This window comes from Camelus bactrianus, chromosome 11 (assembly GCF_048773025.1).
Source record: "Camelus bactrianus isolate YW-2024 breed Bactrian camel chromosome 11, ASM4877302v1, whole genome shotgun sequence".
Classification (NCBI taxonomy): domain Eukaryota; kingdom Metazoa; phylum Chordata; class Mammalia; order Artiodactyla; family Camelidae; genus Camelus; species Camelus bactrianus.
The window spans coordinates 80328614-80342049 of NC_133549.1; the positions used below are offsets into that span (position 1 = coordinate 80328614).

The 13436-nt window shown below is 52.5% G+C and overlaps 1 protein-coding gene across 8 annotated transcripts in view; it reads left to right on the forward strand.

Annotated features, from left to right (window-relative positions):
- C11H10orf71 (chromosome 11 C10orf71 homolog) overlaps nt 1-7107 on the forward strand; it is a 56207-nt gene extending 49100 nt beyond the window's left edge. For all 8 annotated transcript variants that reach the window (XM_045523029.2, XM_045523030.2, XM_074374374.1 and 5 more), the window contains one exon: nt 1901-7107. In XM_045523029.2, the coding sequence (XP_045378985.1) occupies nt 2045-6331 (4287 nt within the window). In that variant the 5' untranslated portion in view covers nt 1901-2044 and the 3' untranslated portion in view covers nt 6332-7107. The remainder of the gene's footprint in view (nt 1-1900) is intronic.
- The last annotated feature ends 6329 nt before the right edge of the window (nt 7108-13436 follow it).

Here is a 13436-nt window from a genome sequence, read left to right on the forward strand (position 1 = left end):
CCCCTGCCCTGGCCAGGCCTCTTCTAGGCACTGGAGGTGCATACCCAGTGGTGGAGGTCAGGGTCCCAGCATCCTCAGACAGAATCCAGCAGGGAATGCAGTGAACCACCTCACACCTACTGGGATGGCAACCATCCAAAATGAAAACACGTGCTGGCAAGGATGTGGAGAAACTGGAACTCCTGTGCACTGTTAATGGATGTGGAAAATGGTGCGGCCGCTCTGGAAGAAAACAGTACGGTGACTCCTCAAATAATTAAAAACAGAACTACCATATGATCCAGCAATCCCACGTCTGGGTATGTCCCCAGAAGTATTGAAAGCAAGCTCTTGACCAGATATTTGGATACTCATGTTCATAGCAGCATCATTCACAATGGCCAAAAGGTGAACACAACTCAAGTGTCCACTGACGGATGAATGGATAAACAAAATGTGGTCTATACATACAAAGCAATACTATTCAGCCTTAAAAAGGAAGGAAATTCTGACACATGTTGCAACATGAATGATCCCTGAGGACACTGCTAAGTGAATTAACCAGTCACAAAAAGACAAATACTGGATGGTTCCCTTCCTATGAGGTACCTGGAGTAGTGAAATTCAGAGACAGGAAGCAGAGTGGTGGTTTCTAGGGACTGTGGGGAGGAGAGAATAGGGGTGGTGTAATGGGTACACAGTTCAGTTTTGCAAGATGAAGAAGTTCTGCAGATGGAGGGTGGTGATGGTTGCAGGGCAGTATGAATGCACTTAACACAACTGGCCTATACACTTGCAGTGGTTAAGGTGGTGAATTCTATGTCTTGTATATTTCACCATCTTTTTTTAAAAGAATAAGAGAATGTAATGAAGGGGCTGTAACAGAGGTGTAGGCAGAATTAGGGAGACTCCAGGATGTGGAGTCACTCAGAAAGAGTGACAGCCATCCTCCCTGCAGCCCTCGGGGGCAAGGGCAGCAGTGTTGCAGGGCCCAGGGAGAGTCAGAGCCCACGGGAGGGGTCAAAGTTAGAGAGGACTGCAGTGTTGCCAGGACCTCACCCCACAGCCAGGAGCAGGGATGGGATGGGGCAGGGAGAGGGAAAAATGCCAGGGATACTGGCTCCCCTCCCTCCAAGCTCCTACCAGCATCTCCCATTGGCCACAGCCAAGGGCAAGCCAGAGAGTGAAGGAGCCCAGAGGATGCAGGCTCTTGGGGGCTGTGCCCTCTTGGGGTGGCTACGAGCCCAGGGCAGTCTGTGAGCAGACAGCCTAGTGGCTCCTGAGCTCCTGGTTCTTAGAGTCTAAGGAGGGGAGAGGCATCAAAGAAATACATTTTATTTTAGATCGTACTCAGTACCACAAAGAAAATAAACCAGGCGCTGTGACAGACAGTGAGAAGGGAACACCCGCCATGGGACACCAGGGAGGATCTCTCTGCAAAAATGACACATCTGAACTTTAGGCAGTGTAGTAGTCAGGCTTCTCCAGAGGAATAGAACCAATAGAATGTATAGGGAGAGAGAGATTGAGATTTACTGTAAAGGAACTGGTTCATGTAATGGCAGGGCTGGCAGGAGGGCTGGACACCCAAGGCGGAATAGATTCTCCAGCTCCAGACCAAAGACTGGAGGTAGAATTGCCGCTGGCTCGGGGTATCTCAGCCTTGTGGCTTCTGGAGAGTCATCTGCTTTACTCAAAGTCTAGTGGTTTCGATGTTAATTACATCTTTAAAAATATATCTATCTTCACAGCAACATCTAGACTGGCATTCGACCAAAAACTGGGCACCATGGCCCAGACAGCTTGACACATAAAATCAACCATCACAGGCACCGTTGCCCATCCGGACCAGCGTGTCTTTCTTACATAGAGCCACTAAGTCGGATATGGTAGTCACACCCTGCACTTCTTTCTTTTGCAGAAAAATAAAACTCCCACTTTGCCATTGCATCTGATCATCAGGAAACTCTGATTTTGTGACAAGAGGGCTGCATCCAACCCTTCCAGAAGCATCACCCAGGGGTGCCCACTGGCTGACGGGGACGGTCTTCCTGGCTGACAGACGATGCAGGGGAGTAAGAAGTGCACAGACGGCTTTAGCGACTCCTCGAGCATTGGCAGTGTGCTGGACGATGCGGACCGGGAGGTGAGCAGCCTCACAGACCGGGCATTCCGGAGCTTGTGCATCTCAGAGGACGCCTCCTTCCATGACTCCGACCTGGCCCTGTCCCCAGATATCACCCGCCAGGTGTTTGGGAATCTGCACCAGGGAACGGTGAGCCACACCCACCGGAAAAGTGGCCTTTGGAGCCAGTTACCATCACAAGGCACCGAGCACGCAGGCTGGGCAGCCACATTCCAACAGCTGCCCAAGTACGTTCAAGGGGAGGAGAAATACCCCAAAAGCAGCCCCCCGCTGACCTCAGCCCAGAGGAGACTGGAGGTGCCCGTTTCCGGCCTGAGGAGCAGCAACAAGCCTATTTCCAAAGTATCATCACTAATTAAATCTTTCGACAGGACTGAGAGCCAACGCTGTGACAGCAGACCACCTCCAAGCAAGCCTCCGGCTCTCAAAAATCCCCCCAAATTTGCTCCTCTTCCGGAAAGTGGCGTCAACTTCTGCTTCGATTCTGCCTTTTTGACCGTCAGGAGGGTACCTGCCGAAGTCTCCAGCACCCATCAGACTAGCCACCAGCCTGGCAGGAAGCACGGAGAGGAGTCCCCCAAGAACCCCGAAATGGCCTGTCACGGAGCCAGCAGCTTTCTCCCAGCACCCGAAAATGCGGGTAACTCGTTTGAGTCAAAGTTCCCCTCTCCAGCCCACAAGGCAGCCACGGGTGAGCCTGGAAGGGGCAAGGAGTGGGCTCCCAAGGGGACTTTTCTTCATAGTGAAAACAGTGCTTTCGAGTCCTGGAACGCCCACCAGCCAAGGCTGCCTGAGAGGAAGGATGCTGCTGATGCTGCCCCAGAAGGCAAGGCTCCCGTGCATTATGAAGACACGCCCTTGTTAAGAGAGCCCCCGGTCCCCGAACACAAAGTCTCCCCCTGCCATGTCCGGGCCAGCTGCGGTCAGGAAGAGAATAGGCTGGTCGCAGGGACTCTCCCCACCTCCGGACCCTGGGCATCTAGGGATCCTGGAGCCCAGATATTTGCTACGGAGGGAAAAGCTTCCAGCTCACAGCCTGACCCTCAGGTGAAGCCAAACCATGCCCCCTGGAGGAAACCAAAGCCTGGTAAAGGAACGAAAGAAAGTCTACAGGAGGCTTCGGGAGAGAGGAAGCAGGCCAACAGGAGAGGTCCAGTCTTGTATACAAAGCACAATCCCCAGGAGCAATTTCCAGAAAATGATGCTCTTGACATGCCTGTGGACCCCAGCAAGCATTACGATCCTCCTTTCAACATCAGTAAGCTGCTGACCCCCATCATACCCACCAAGCATGTCCCGGAGTCATCCGACAGCCAGCCGGTGGAGACAACCCCGTCGCCCCCAGGACAGCTAAATGGATACCAAGAGAAGGAGCCCAGCGAATGTCAGTCCCGGGACAGCTACAAGTCCAAAGCCCCTAGCTTGCTGTTCAACCTCAAGGACGTGCGCAAGCGCGTGAAGAGCACATACAGTCCCTCACCTCTCTTGAAAGGTCTCGATGAGAAAGCCAGAGGCCAGCAAGACTCCCTGAGCAACGGCGTCCTCCTTCCCAACGGGCTCGAGGAAAGCCCGCCAGACGAGCTGTGTAAGGAGAGATCCGCTGAAGCCCCTTCTGTGTCGCTAGTCAGTACCCAGAAGGACCCCAGTGTAGCCTCTGTAGACAACAACCTAACTCTAACCTCACCATCAGCTACCACCAAAGCTCCCTTCTGTGTCAACGGCGAGGCTGCCGACAGGAACGGCTATGAGAAGGATGACACCAATGGAGAATCAGAGATGGGTACCTCCAGGCCTGGCTGGTGTCCAGACTCCAGGGAACGCCACCCCAGGAAACATCTGTCCCTGAAGCTTTGCAGGGGAGACTCCGAGGTGGCGAAGGCTTTGGAGAACCCGAAGACCCTCGGCCTAGAGAATGGGTTCTTGAGATCCATCTCTCAAGAGACAGAACCCGAGAGAGAGGTAGGACTTCAGAATCCAAACTTCAACCAGAAATTCTCCCCAGGGCCCCTTTCTCCCGAGGAGGAAGATGTGTTTTATAGCGATACACAGTCTGATTTTATGCCAGGCCTCAAAAGTAGGGCCAAATTCAGCACCAGCTCTTCGGATCAGTCTTTTGCCTCGTTCGAGGATCAGCAGAAGATGTGGTTCACCGAGAGCCAGCGGGAAGACAGGAGGAATGACGTGAGTGCAGGTGACAGTCAGAAGGATGAGCAGGAGAAAGTGATGGAGGAAGCTGAGCTACATTACTGCCCCTTAAACAGTGGGCACACACGCGTGGAGGAGCTCAGCAAGAGGCAATCGTTGCAAGGCGAAGAGGAAAGTTTGCCTGGAGGTAGCCCCGGGAAGGCATCGAGGGAGGAAGCTAATTTCAGAGGCACTTGGGTTGGGGGAAGTAAGGATTCCTCCCTTTCCCATGCCAAAGACCTAACCCTTTCACCATCATCCACTTCAAACAAGCACATACTGTTTGCAATTAAAGACAACACCCTCAGGGCCACCTCTGTGATAAAACCCATCATGCTGCCCCTCTTGAGGGTCACGTCCTCAGAGTCCCCTCTGGGCAGTAGCCACAAAAAGGAGGAATTGCCAAGGCCGGGCTGGGGCGGGGACGCTGGCCTTTATGCTCCTGAGAGCCAGGAAATGCCCAGCACTCCAACATCTGCCAGCGTGCAGGGTACACACTTGAAGGGCGCGACCTGTGAGGGCATGGAGGACCACGGGCGAGTGCCCAGTGCGGCGAGGACGGAAACCTCCCATCCAGCTCCAAAGAGGTATGTCCCAACTCCTCCAGTCACTAGAGAGGGCCAAGGGCTGAAGCCAACCCCTGACATCGCATGGCAATTTGTGGCAAATGACCGCATGAGCAATTCTGCAGACCAGGGGAAGCTAGATACTCCAAGGTGCATCCCCACGATTGCTTTGCCCGAAGGTGACCTGGAAGACCAGCCACCTCCACAGCAGCTTGGAACTTGTTGGCAAGAGCAGACACAAGGCTTCCAAAGTCACCTTTTGTCGACACCCAGGGCAGGGCCCCCAGGGAGAAGATTGGTCCCCGGGGAGATGGCGGTGTCCCCCAATGCCAGCTCCCTGGAGGAGAACAGCGTGTGCTCCCCTGCCACCAGTAGCATTTGGGACAATGCTTCCCAGGCCCCCAGTGAGCTAAGCCTGCTGCCAGGGGAGCCTCCCCGCAGCAGCCCCTGGGCCAGCCCCGGCCCTGGTAGGGTGGCCCGCAGGGAGGACCTGACACATGCCTTCACGTGGGAGGCTGGCTCCGACCCCCAACTTGAGCCATCAGCAGAAGACCTCAGGACGCTTTCTCCAAGAGGCTCCTTGCTGGATGTGGCCACCAGCTCAGCAGGCCTCCGGGAGAAGCCAGGGCCTCCTACTCAGCTGGACAGGGCAGCCGGCAAGCCACCCGCAGTCCCGCCCAAAACAGAGAAGGCCCTGCGGCGGGCGAAGAAGTTGGCGAGCAAGAGGAGAAAGATCGACCAGCTGCAAGAAAAGCATGGCGAACGCCGGGAGGAAAGGCTCCATCCTGAGGACTCAGAGCATAGGCCACCATCCCCCGGAGAGAAGCCCCAGCCCAGGTTCCCCGTGGTCCGCTCCCTGCCCCCTCCCACGCACCGCCACTCAGTGTCAGCCTTCTCAGAGCCGGTCCGACGGCGGCCTGGGGGGTCCCAGTCCCTTACACCCCTGCCCGCTTTCCCTGCCACCCAGAAGGTCCTCCAAGACCCCCAGTCTGGAGAGTACTTTGTCTTCGATCTGCCACTCCAGGTGAAAATCAAGACCTTCTATGACCCAGAGACAGGCAAATATGTCAAGGTCTCCATCCCAGCCTCTGAGAGAGGTTCCCCGGAGCCAACCACGCCAGACGTGCTTGCTGCTCCCTACGTGCTGTACCCTGGCTTCCGGCCCCTGCCCATGACGGCCCTGATGCCCCTGCGCTGCTCCTCTCAGCTCTCCGCCCCCACCTTCCTAAGGCAGCCCCCTCACACCACTGAGGCAGTGGGCCCCAGGCCCCGGAGCGCCCATGATGCTGCCCTGCAGCTGGCCTCTGAGCCTCCTGGCGACCCCACCCAGCATTCGGCAGGCCAGCGCCCTGAGGGGCCTCCCCAGAGCCCGGGGGAGGATGAGGAAGATGCTCCAAGCCTGGGCATCATCTCTACCAATGACCTAGAGGACTTTGCCACAGAAGGCATTTCTTGAGAATTACAGCAGACGAACTCCCCACCTAGTAAACCCCGGAGAGCTTACTTGCCCCTCCCCCAGAACAATCAGTCCCCACCCCAAACACACACACACGCGCGCGCGCGCGCGCACGCACACACACATGCACACGCACACACACGCACGCGCACACACACCCACACACCCACACACATATACTCAGCCATTTGAGATCCCTGAAGTCTTCAAGGAAGAAGGGACCCTGAGAAAACCCCACCTGAAGGCTCCCTGGGGCTCCCCTCTCGGGAAGCGCGCTGCTCCACTCACATGATCCCATCCTTTCCAAGCCCCTTCCCACGTGCCAGATCTGCTCACTTCTTTTCTTCTCCCCTCCCCACCTCCCTGTCCTTCTCCCCTGGCCCTGCCACCAGGGTGGGTCTAGCCTGATTTCTAACGGACTACCCACCCCCACCCCGCTAACAGACAGCATCCCACCCACTCCTCCTCAAGGGCTGGCACACAGCGGGCAAACCCCCAGCCCCCCAGGAATGCTGCACCGCGCTGAGCCTGGCTGAGCAAGCGGAGCGCCTGGCACACCCTCTTCTAGGTCAGGGCGGCCACCCCTCCCTCGCTCAGACGCAGCAGTCCATCAGGCTCACCTCAGGGGAAAATGGCTGAGGACCCACCCAAGGCAACTTTGCAGAAATGTTTATTTGAATAGAATGGGTTTTCTTTCCAGAGGAAACTTTCCTCTGAAGGCTATTTTCTGATCACCTTGTAAAAAGTGAAACAAGTTTGCAGATGTGATTCTGTCACTGAACTCCTGTCTTTCTTCTGTGGGCAGTGGTGGGTCTGCGCTGGTGAGTGAAGGGTCCTGCCTTCCAGGTCCTCCATTGCAGCTGGGCAGCCACCCAGGATCTCCACTCTGAACAGAGCGCGGCCGCAGCATCCACTGCAGTCCCAGTGTCCCTGCTCAGTCCTTCTGCAGCTGTCCCAGCCTTTTTGGGCCAAGTTCTCCACTAGTGCTTGCCGGGGCAGAGATAAGAAGGACCCAAGCTTGCCATCAAGGATCACCCTGGACCTCAGTCAGGCCCTGACTGTCCCAATATCTGTGCCCTGTGCTTAAAAGGAAATTGTGTTTCCCCCCAGGTCCCTCTGGTGAGGTGGAGGGAAGTATCTGAATCCACACAGGGGAACAGGATCCCACCTCTGAGCCTCTGAGAGCAGGGAGGGTCTGTGGGCAGATGCCCACTCTGGGCTACGTGCTGGGAAGGAAACCAGGCTGGCCCTCGTGGGCTTTCGCCCAGGGCTTCTGCTGACGCCTCTTCATTCTTGTGCTGTGGGAAAGGCGGGGGCTACAGCGCCTCCCTCCTTGTGTAGAAAGGGCAGCTGTCCAGGCAGCTGTCGGGACTGCACTGCCCACGCCCCAGGGGACCACACAAAACGCATCGCCCTGGTTCTTTTGGCAAAGATGCCGTTTCTAGGCTGAAAAGATGGGGAGGCACCCGCCACTCTGTTGCAGCAAAGTGTGTTACAGCTCAGTGTTACAGCTCAGCTGTGACAGCAACGTGGATCCGGGCGAGAGACCAAGCAGCACTCAGAGAGTTGGAGAACTCAGGTTTATTACACCAGCAGGCCCAGAGGAGTTAACATTCCAAGCTCTGTACCCCATCTGTAGGTTTACACAGGCTTTTATAGGCTGCCAGTCTACACTTTGCAACATCATATGCAAATAAGGTATAACAAATTGTCTATTTAGGAACAATCCATTTGTAGAAATCCATTTGTAGAAATGGATCAGTCAGGAGTGATAGAAATGGACCAACCAGGAGTGAGCCCTATGCAAATGAGGTGCTACAAATGGACCAATCAGGAGTTAGCTCAGGGAACCAATAGAATCTTAGGGGTAAGTTCCACTTTCCTAGAAGCAAGCCGTTTCAGAGGCAAAGAGCAAGATAATGCTGCTGGGCCAGGGAAACAACCGGATGGTGCTGGCAGGAGAGTAGTGGCCCTGCCTGGGAATCCTGCCATCTTTTTCATGGGGCTTCCCACCTCAGCCCTCCCAGTCCCAGACTCACACAAATACTGAACATATTCTGGATCATGATTTGAATTCAGGATTTTCTACCTGTTTGTTTTCCTAGTGAGTGCAGCTGCGCCTTAATTTCACATGAAAATGCCACACAAGTCCCCTAGGCTGATGCCGGTAGATTTGTCAATGCCTGGTCAGTCAGCTAGATGGCCAGCCAGGCATTCAGGCAGGCCACTGTCTGAGAAACCTTGTTCCCACAAGTCACTCCCTTGGGTGTGAGTGAAGAGAGCAGTGCTGTGATTTTTGGTGATGGTCACCAAAGCACCAAGCATCTTCTCACCTGTGTTCATCGTACAAAAAGGAAAAGTAATAGCACTTTTTAAAATTCTCAGGGCCCAGGAAAAGAATTGCCTAACAAAAGCAGAGTCCATGAGTTTAAAAAAATTAACCATAGTTACAGTACCTATTTCCCCACAAGGAAAAATATATTTTACATAAAGGATCCTATGTTCGGGGACCAGTTATCTTCTGTCTTAGAAGCAATATGAGCAGGGCTATTGATGGAGCTAAAAATGTAAAGGAAGATATTTGGAGACCAAGGTCAACTCCCCAGTCCTCTTTGCCCCTATGGATATAAAAGAGAAATGAGACACCTGGCAGAAGGCAGCATCCACTCACAAATCTAGAAGGATCCCTTGGACACCTGGCTCCCCAGCAGGTCAGCTGGCAAGAAGGTCTCCATCACTTACAGCAAAGTGCCTAAGTTCCAAAGAAGCAGTGATACCTCCACAGGACCAAAGTCACTGAAGACCAACTCATTTGCAAATGATGTTCTCTTTCTGTTTCTTTTGGTTCGGGATTGGAGAGGATCATTTATGCCCCCTTCCCTCCTCCCCTCTTCCTCCTTTACTCCTTCCTTTTTTTTTTTTTTTTTTAACCCTTTCTTCCCTCCCTCCCTTTACAAACATTTTCAGAGTTCCTGCTCCGTGCTGGGTGCTTGGCTGGGCACCAAAGAACCATGAGAAAAAGATCTGATCTCTGTGCTCAGGAAATTAAAATCTAACAGAGAAGAAAGATGATTACACTCCCACATGGTAAGTGATCTAATAGGATGATCAGGGGAGCCTCTGACTCAGCCTGGAAGGAAAAAGGGCTTACTACGGAAATGGCACCTGAGCTGAGCCAGGAAACACACAGAGTAGTGCATCAGCTTATGAAGAAACAAGAATTTCCCCACCTTTAATCTGTCTGTCAAACAAAGATGACATGTGTTAAATACTAGTAGATTTGCCTTGCCTTCTCAAAGTGTATGGGTTTAGCAATTCTAATCAGTGCAGGAGTGGAACCAGGGTAACCTGGCAGGATAGACCTTTGTTAATATGGCCTTCAGCTTCTGAATTGAAATTTCACTCACGTGAGTTGCCCATTAAAACCACTAGTCCTACCACTGTGTTTAATACGATAGTGGTGAGAGTTGTGAACATATTGTTTGGGGAGATTGTAGGTAAAGGCCACACCTGCATCTTCTGTTTAGTGCGCTGGCCCTTTCTGTGAGTTATGGCCCTTCCAAGTGTCTCTTGTGGAGGGGACATAAATGCAGAGCACCTTGAGGGAACAGTCAAAGGTCCTGGGGCTGCTAAGCGGAAAATGACTAAGAGCTCATATGGTCCATCGCACGCCCTGTGCCAGCCCCCGAATAAGGAGATTCGAGCCTGGCCTCGATCCTCACCGCAAACCCACGACAGGTGCCCTCATTAGCTTCATGTTACCATCAAGGAAGCAAAGGCACTGGGACGTGGAGTAACTCCCCTCAGTCAACAGTCACCAAGTGAGGGGCCCACCCAGGAACTCATCCCCCCAGTCATGCTTCTCTAAGTGGGGTCCATGGAACCGCCACATCACCGGGGAGCTTGTTAGAAATCCATAATCTCCATCTGCATTTTCAGAAGATTCCCCAGTGATTTGTTTGCACATTAAACTTTAAGAGGTGCTAGCGGCCTCTGTTTGGCCTGGAAAAGAAAGGATTTAGGGGAAATGAATCGATGTCTTCTTGTGTCTCAACATCACCGTGGGTGAGGGAAGAGAAACTCACACGTCTGGATGGAAGAGTCGCAGGGTCGCCGATTCACAATGCGGGTGAGAAAGGCATGTCTAGCGGCTCCAGCTGTCTCCATGGGGCCTGGGGAGGACTAAGCTCCCCGTCACTGGATTTGTTCAATAGAAGCTGATGACCTCTCGCCTAAGACAGGGATGGATCTGATGTCAAGAGGGCCTAACGCCACCTCTAAGAGCCCAGGCTACGTGTGGGGCTACAGCATGCCACTGTCATAAATCCAAAGTCCACACAGGGGTTGGCCACATGAGTGAAACATCTGAGTGAAACAATTGCTTGTAAGAGAGGTGCTCTGGGTGAAACCCGAAATCTATGCATGTGGAAAGCATTTCGGCCCCGATAACAACCCCCCGAGCCTAGATACAATTGTCTTGTGCAGCCCCTCCCTCCGCATCATTCAGATGTAAAGCCCAAGGTGAGTGGAGGGCGCTCTGAGCCAGAGCCTGTCACCACCCAAGTCCTGCTTCCCCACCCTCAGCATCACCCCAGCAGAGCCATGAGCACAGGGCTCCCCGCTGGCACCCGGACTCTGGGTGGACCCAGGCCCGGGGCTGACGTGATGGTGCTTCTCCCTCACATGCCGGGTCCCAGATAGGAAGCCCCAAGCCTGATTGTAATCACCTGGGCACGTGTTAACCAGACAGCCCAGAGCCAATCTCCAAGTCATCTCATCAGACTCTCCCAGTGTAAGAAAAGGGCAGGGAAAAGCCCCCCAGAGCCTCGAATACTCCCAGATTCGTAAATGCCACTCTGGAGCTGAGTTCCCACATCTGGGCCCAACACACACAGCCAGACGCTGCCAGGCCCAGAATTCCACCCAGTGGATGCCCTTCAATGGGAGGGATATGTGGGTTTGCTTGTGCGCTGGGAGAACTCACAGACTCTGCCTTCTCCAGGTGGAAAACTGGAGATGGGGCAAAGGCAAGGTTCTAGGGCCACCCAGCGTTGCCGCCACCTGCCCAGAGCCAGGCCCAGGACACAGACGTGGCTCTGGCTGCCTGGCCGACCTGCTCCCTCCTGCTGCCACCTCCCTCCCCAGGGTGCCCAGAGCTCCGAAAGGAGGCCGTGGACTGGTCCTCCTCACAGAGGAGGAAGAGGGCATCGTGAGGAACACGGTGAAACCCATGTTCCCAGTGTACATGCAGATACAGTGGACGATTGAGGAGCTTGGGCCATCACCGCCCGCTAGCAGAGCCAGCCTTTCTGCATTCATCATTTGTCCAAGTGTATGTTCCCTTTTGAGTCTTGTTACCATCCCAGCATTGTTCCCAAGCCCAGCTTATTCTCAACACTGCTCTCCTCCCGCAACACGGTGTTTCCAAGTCCTCCTAGTCGTCAGTCCTCCTCCAGGATCCCAGCCAAGACTCCCATCTCTCCTTCCCTTCCTTCCCCAGATCATAGGCTCTCCTGCCTCTTTAGACTCCTCCCTTGTCCCCCTGTGTAAGAGTGGCACTGGAGTGACACTGTTGGTGCCTGCCTTCCTGCCTTTGATGGTCAGTCCTGTATATTTCTCTCTGGATTTGGACAATCTTAGGCTTGCGTGCTCTGCTTTCACATTTACGAGCTCTAGATCACGAGGTCCCTCTCAGTCTGTTCCTGTACTTTCACGAGTCCGTTCCTCCCTGCTGACCAAAGCGGAAAGTGCCAGCAAGCCGAGAACTAATCAGAAGGTTTGCTTCCAGAGAAGACTCCCAGCCAATGTTGCCATAACGTGGGGCGCTTCCTTGCCCTGGTAGCCTGTGGTGTACCTGTGTTAGGCATATATTTAAGGGCCCTCCATCCAGCCAGGTGACCCACTGCATGGGGCAGCGTGATTTCAAGGGGCCTCCCCGTCCATCCTGACCCACATATGTTGACCACACCTCCACTGCCAAGTTTGCCGATTTCCCAGAGGATGGCTACCTCCTGATGGAAAACTTTTGACCAATGTGCAACATCACTAATCACTAAGGACATGCAAATCAGAACCATAATGAGGTGTCACATCCATTAGGATGACTACTGTAGAACAAAAGAAAAAAAAATGAGGGGCAAGAGTGATAGAATTCTCAGTGGTAGAGTGCATGCCTAGCATCACTTAGGTCCTGGGTTCAATCCCCAGTATCTCCATTAAAAAAATAAATAACCTAATTACCTCCCCCCAAAAAAAGATGAAAAATATATAAGTAAAAAATAAATAAATAAGTTTTTTAAGTAAAATAGTTGGACAAAACAGTTTTTTAATTAAATTTGAAAAAGAAAGTTAAAAAACAAAAACAAATAAAAAGTGAAAAACAAGTGTTGGTGAGGCTGTGGAGAAACTGGAAATTTTAGGCATCATTAGTGGGAATGTAAAATGGTGCAGCCACTGTGAAAAACAGTATGACAGGTCCTCAAAACATAGGATTCATTCAAACATTCATTCAAACATAGGATTACCTTGTGATCTGAAAATTCCACCCCTAGATATACAGAACAGAACTGAAAGTCAGAACTCAAACAGACATTCACACACTCATATTCATGGCAGCATTAGTCACAACATCCAAAAAGTGGAAGCAACCCAAACGTCAGTCAACAGATGAACAGAAAAACAAAAGGTGATATATATATATATATGTACAGTTGAATATTATTCAATTATTACGTTATTATTATATATTCAATTATTCAGCCTTAAAAAGGAAGGAGATTCTGACACAGGCTACAACACGGATAAACCTTGAGAATATCATGTTAAGTGCAATAAACCAGTCACAAAAAGACAAACGCTGGATGGTTCCACTTTAACGATGCACCTGTGTAGTCAAATTCATAGAGACAGAAAGTAGAATTCTGGTTGCCAGGGCCTGAGCCAGTGGGGGACAGGGTGGGTGTGTAGTTGATGTTTAATGGGTGGAGAGATCTTGTTGGGGAAAATCAAAACTGTCTGCAGGTAGATGGTGGTGATGTACTTAACATACACTTAAAAATGGTTAAAATGGTCAATCTTATGATGCATAAATTTTGCCACAATTTAA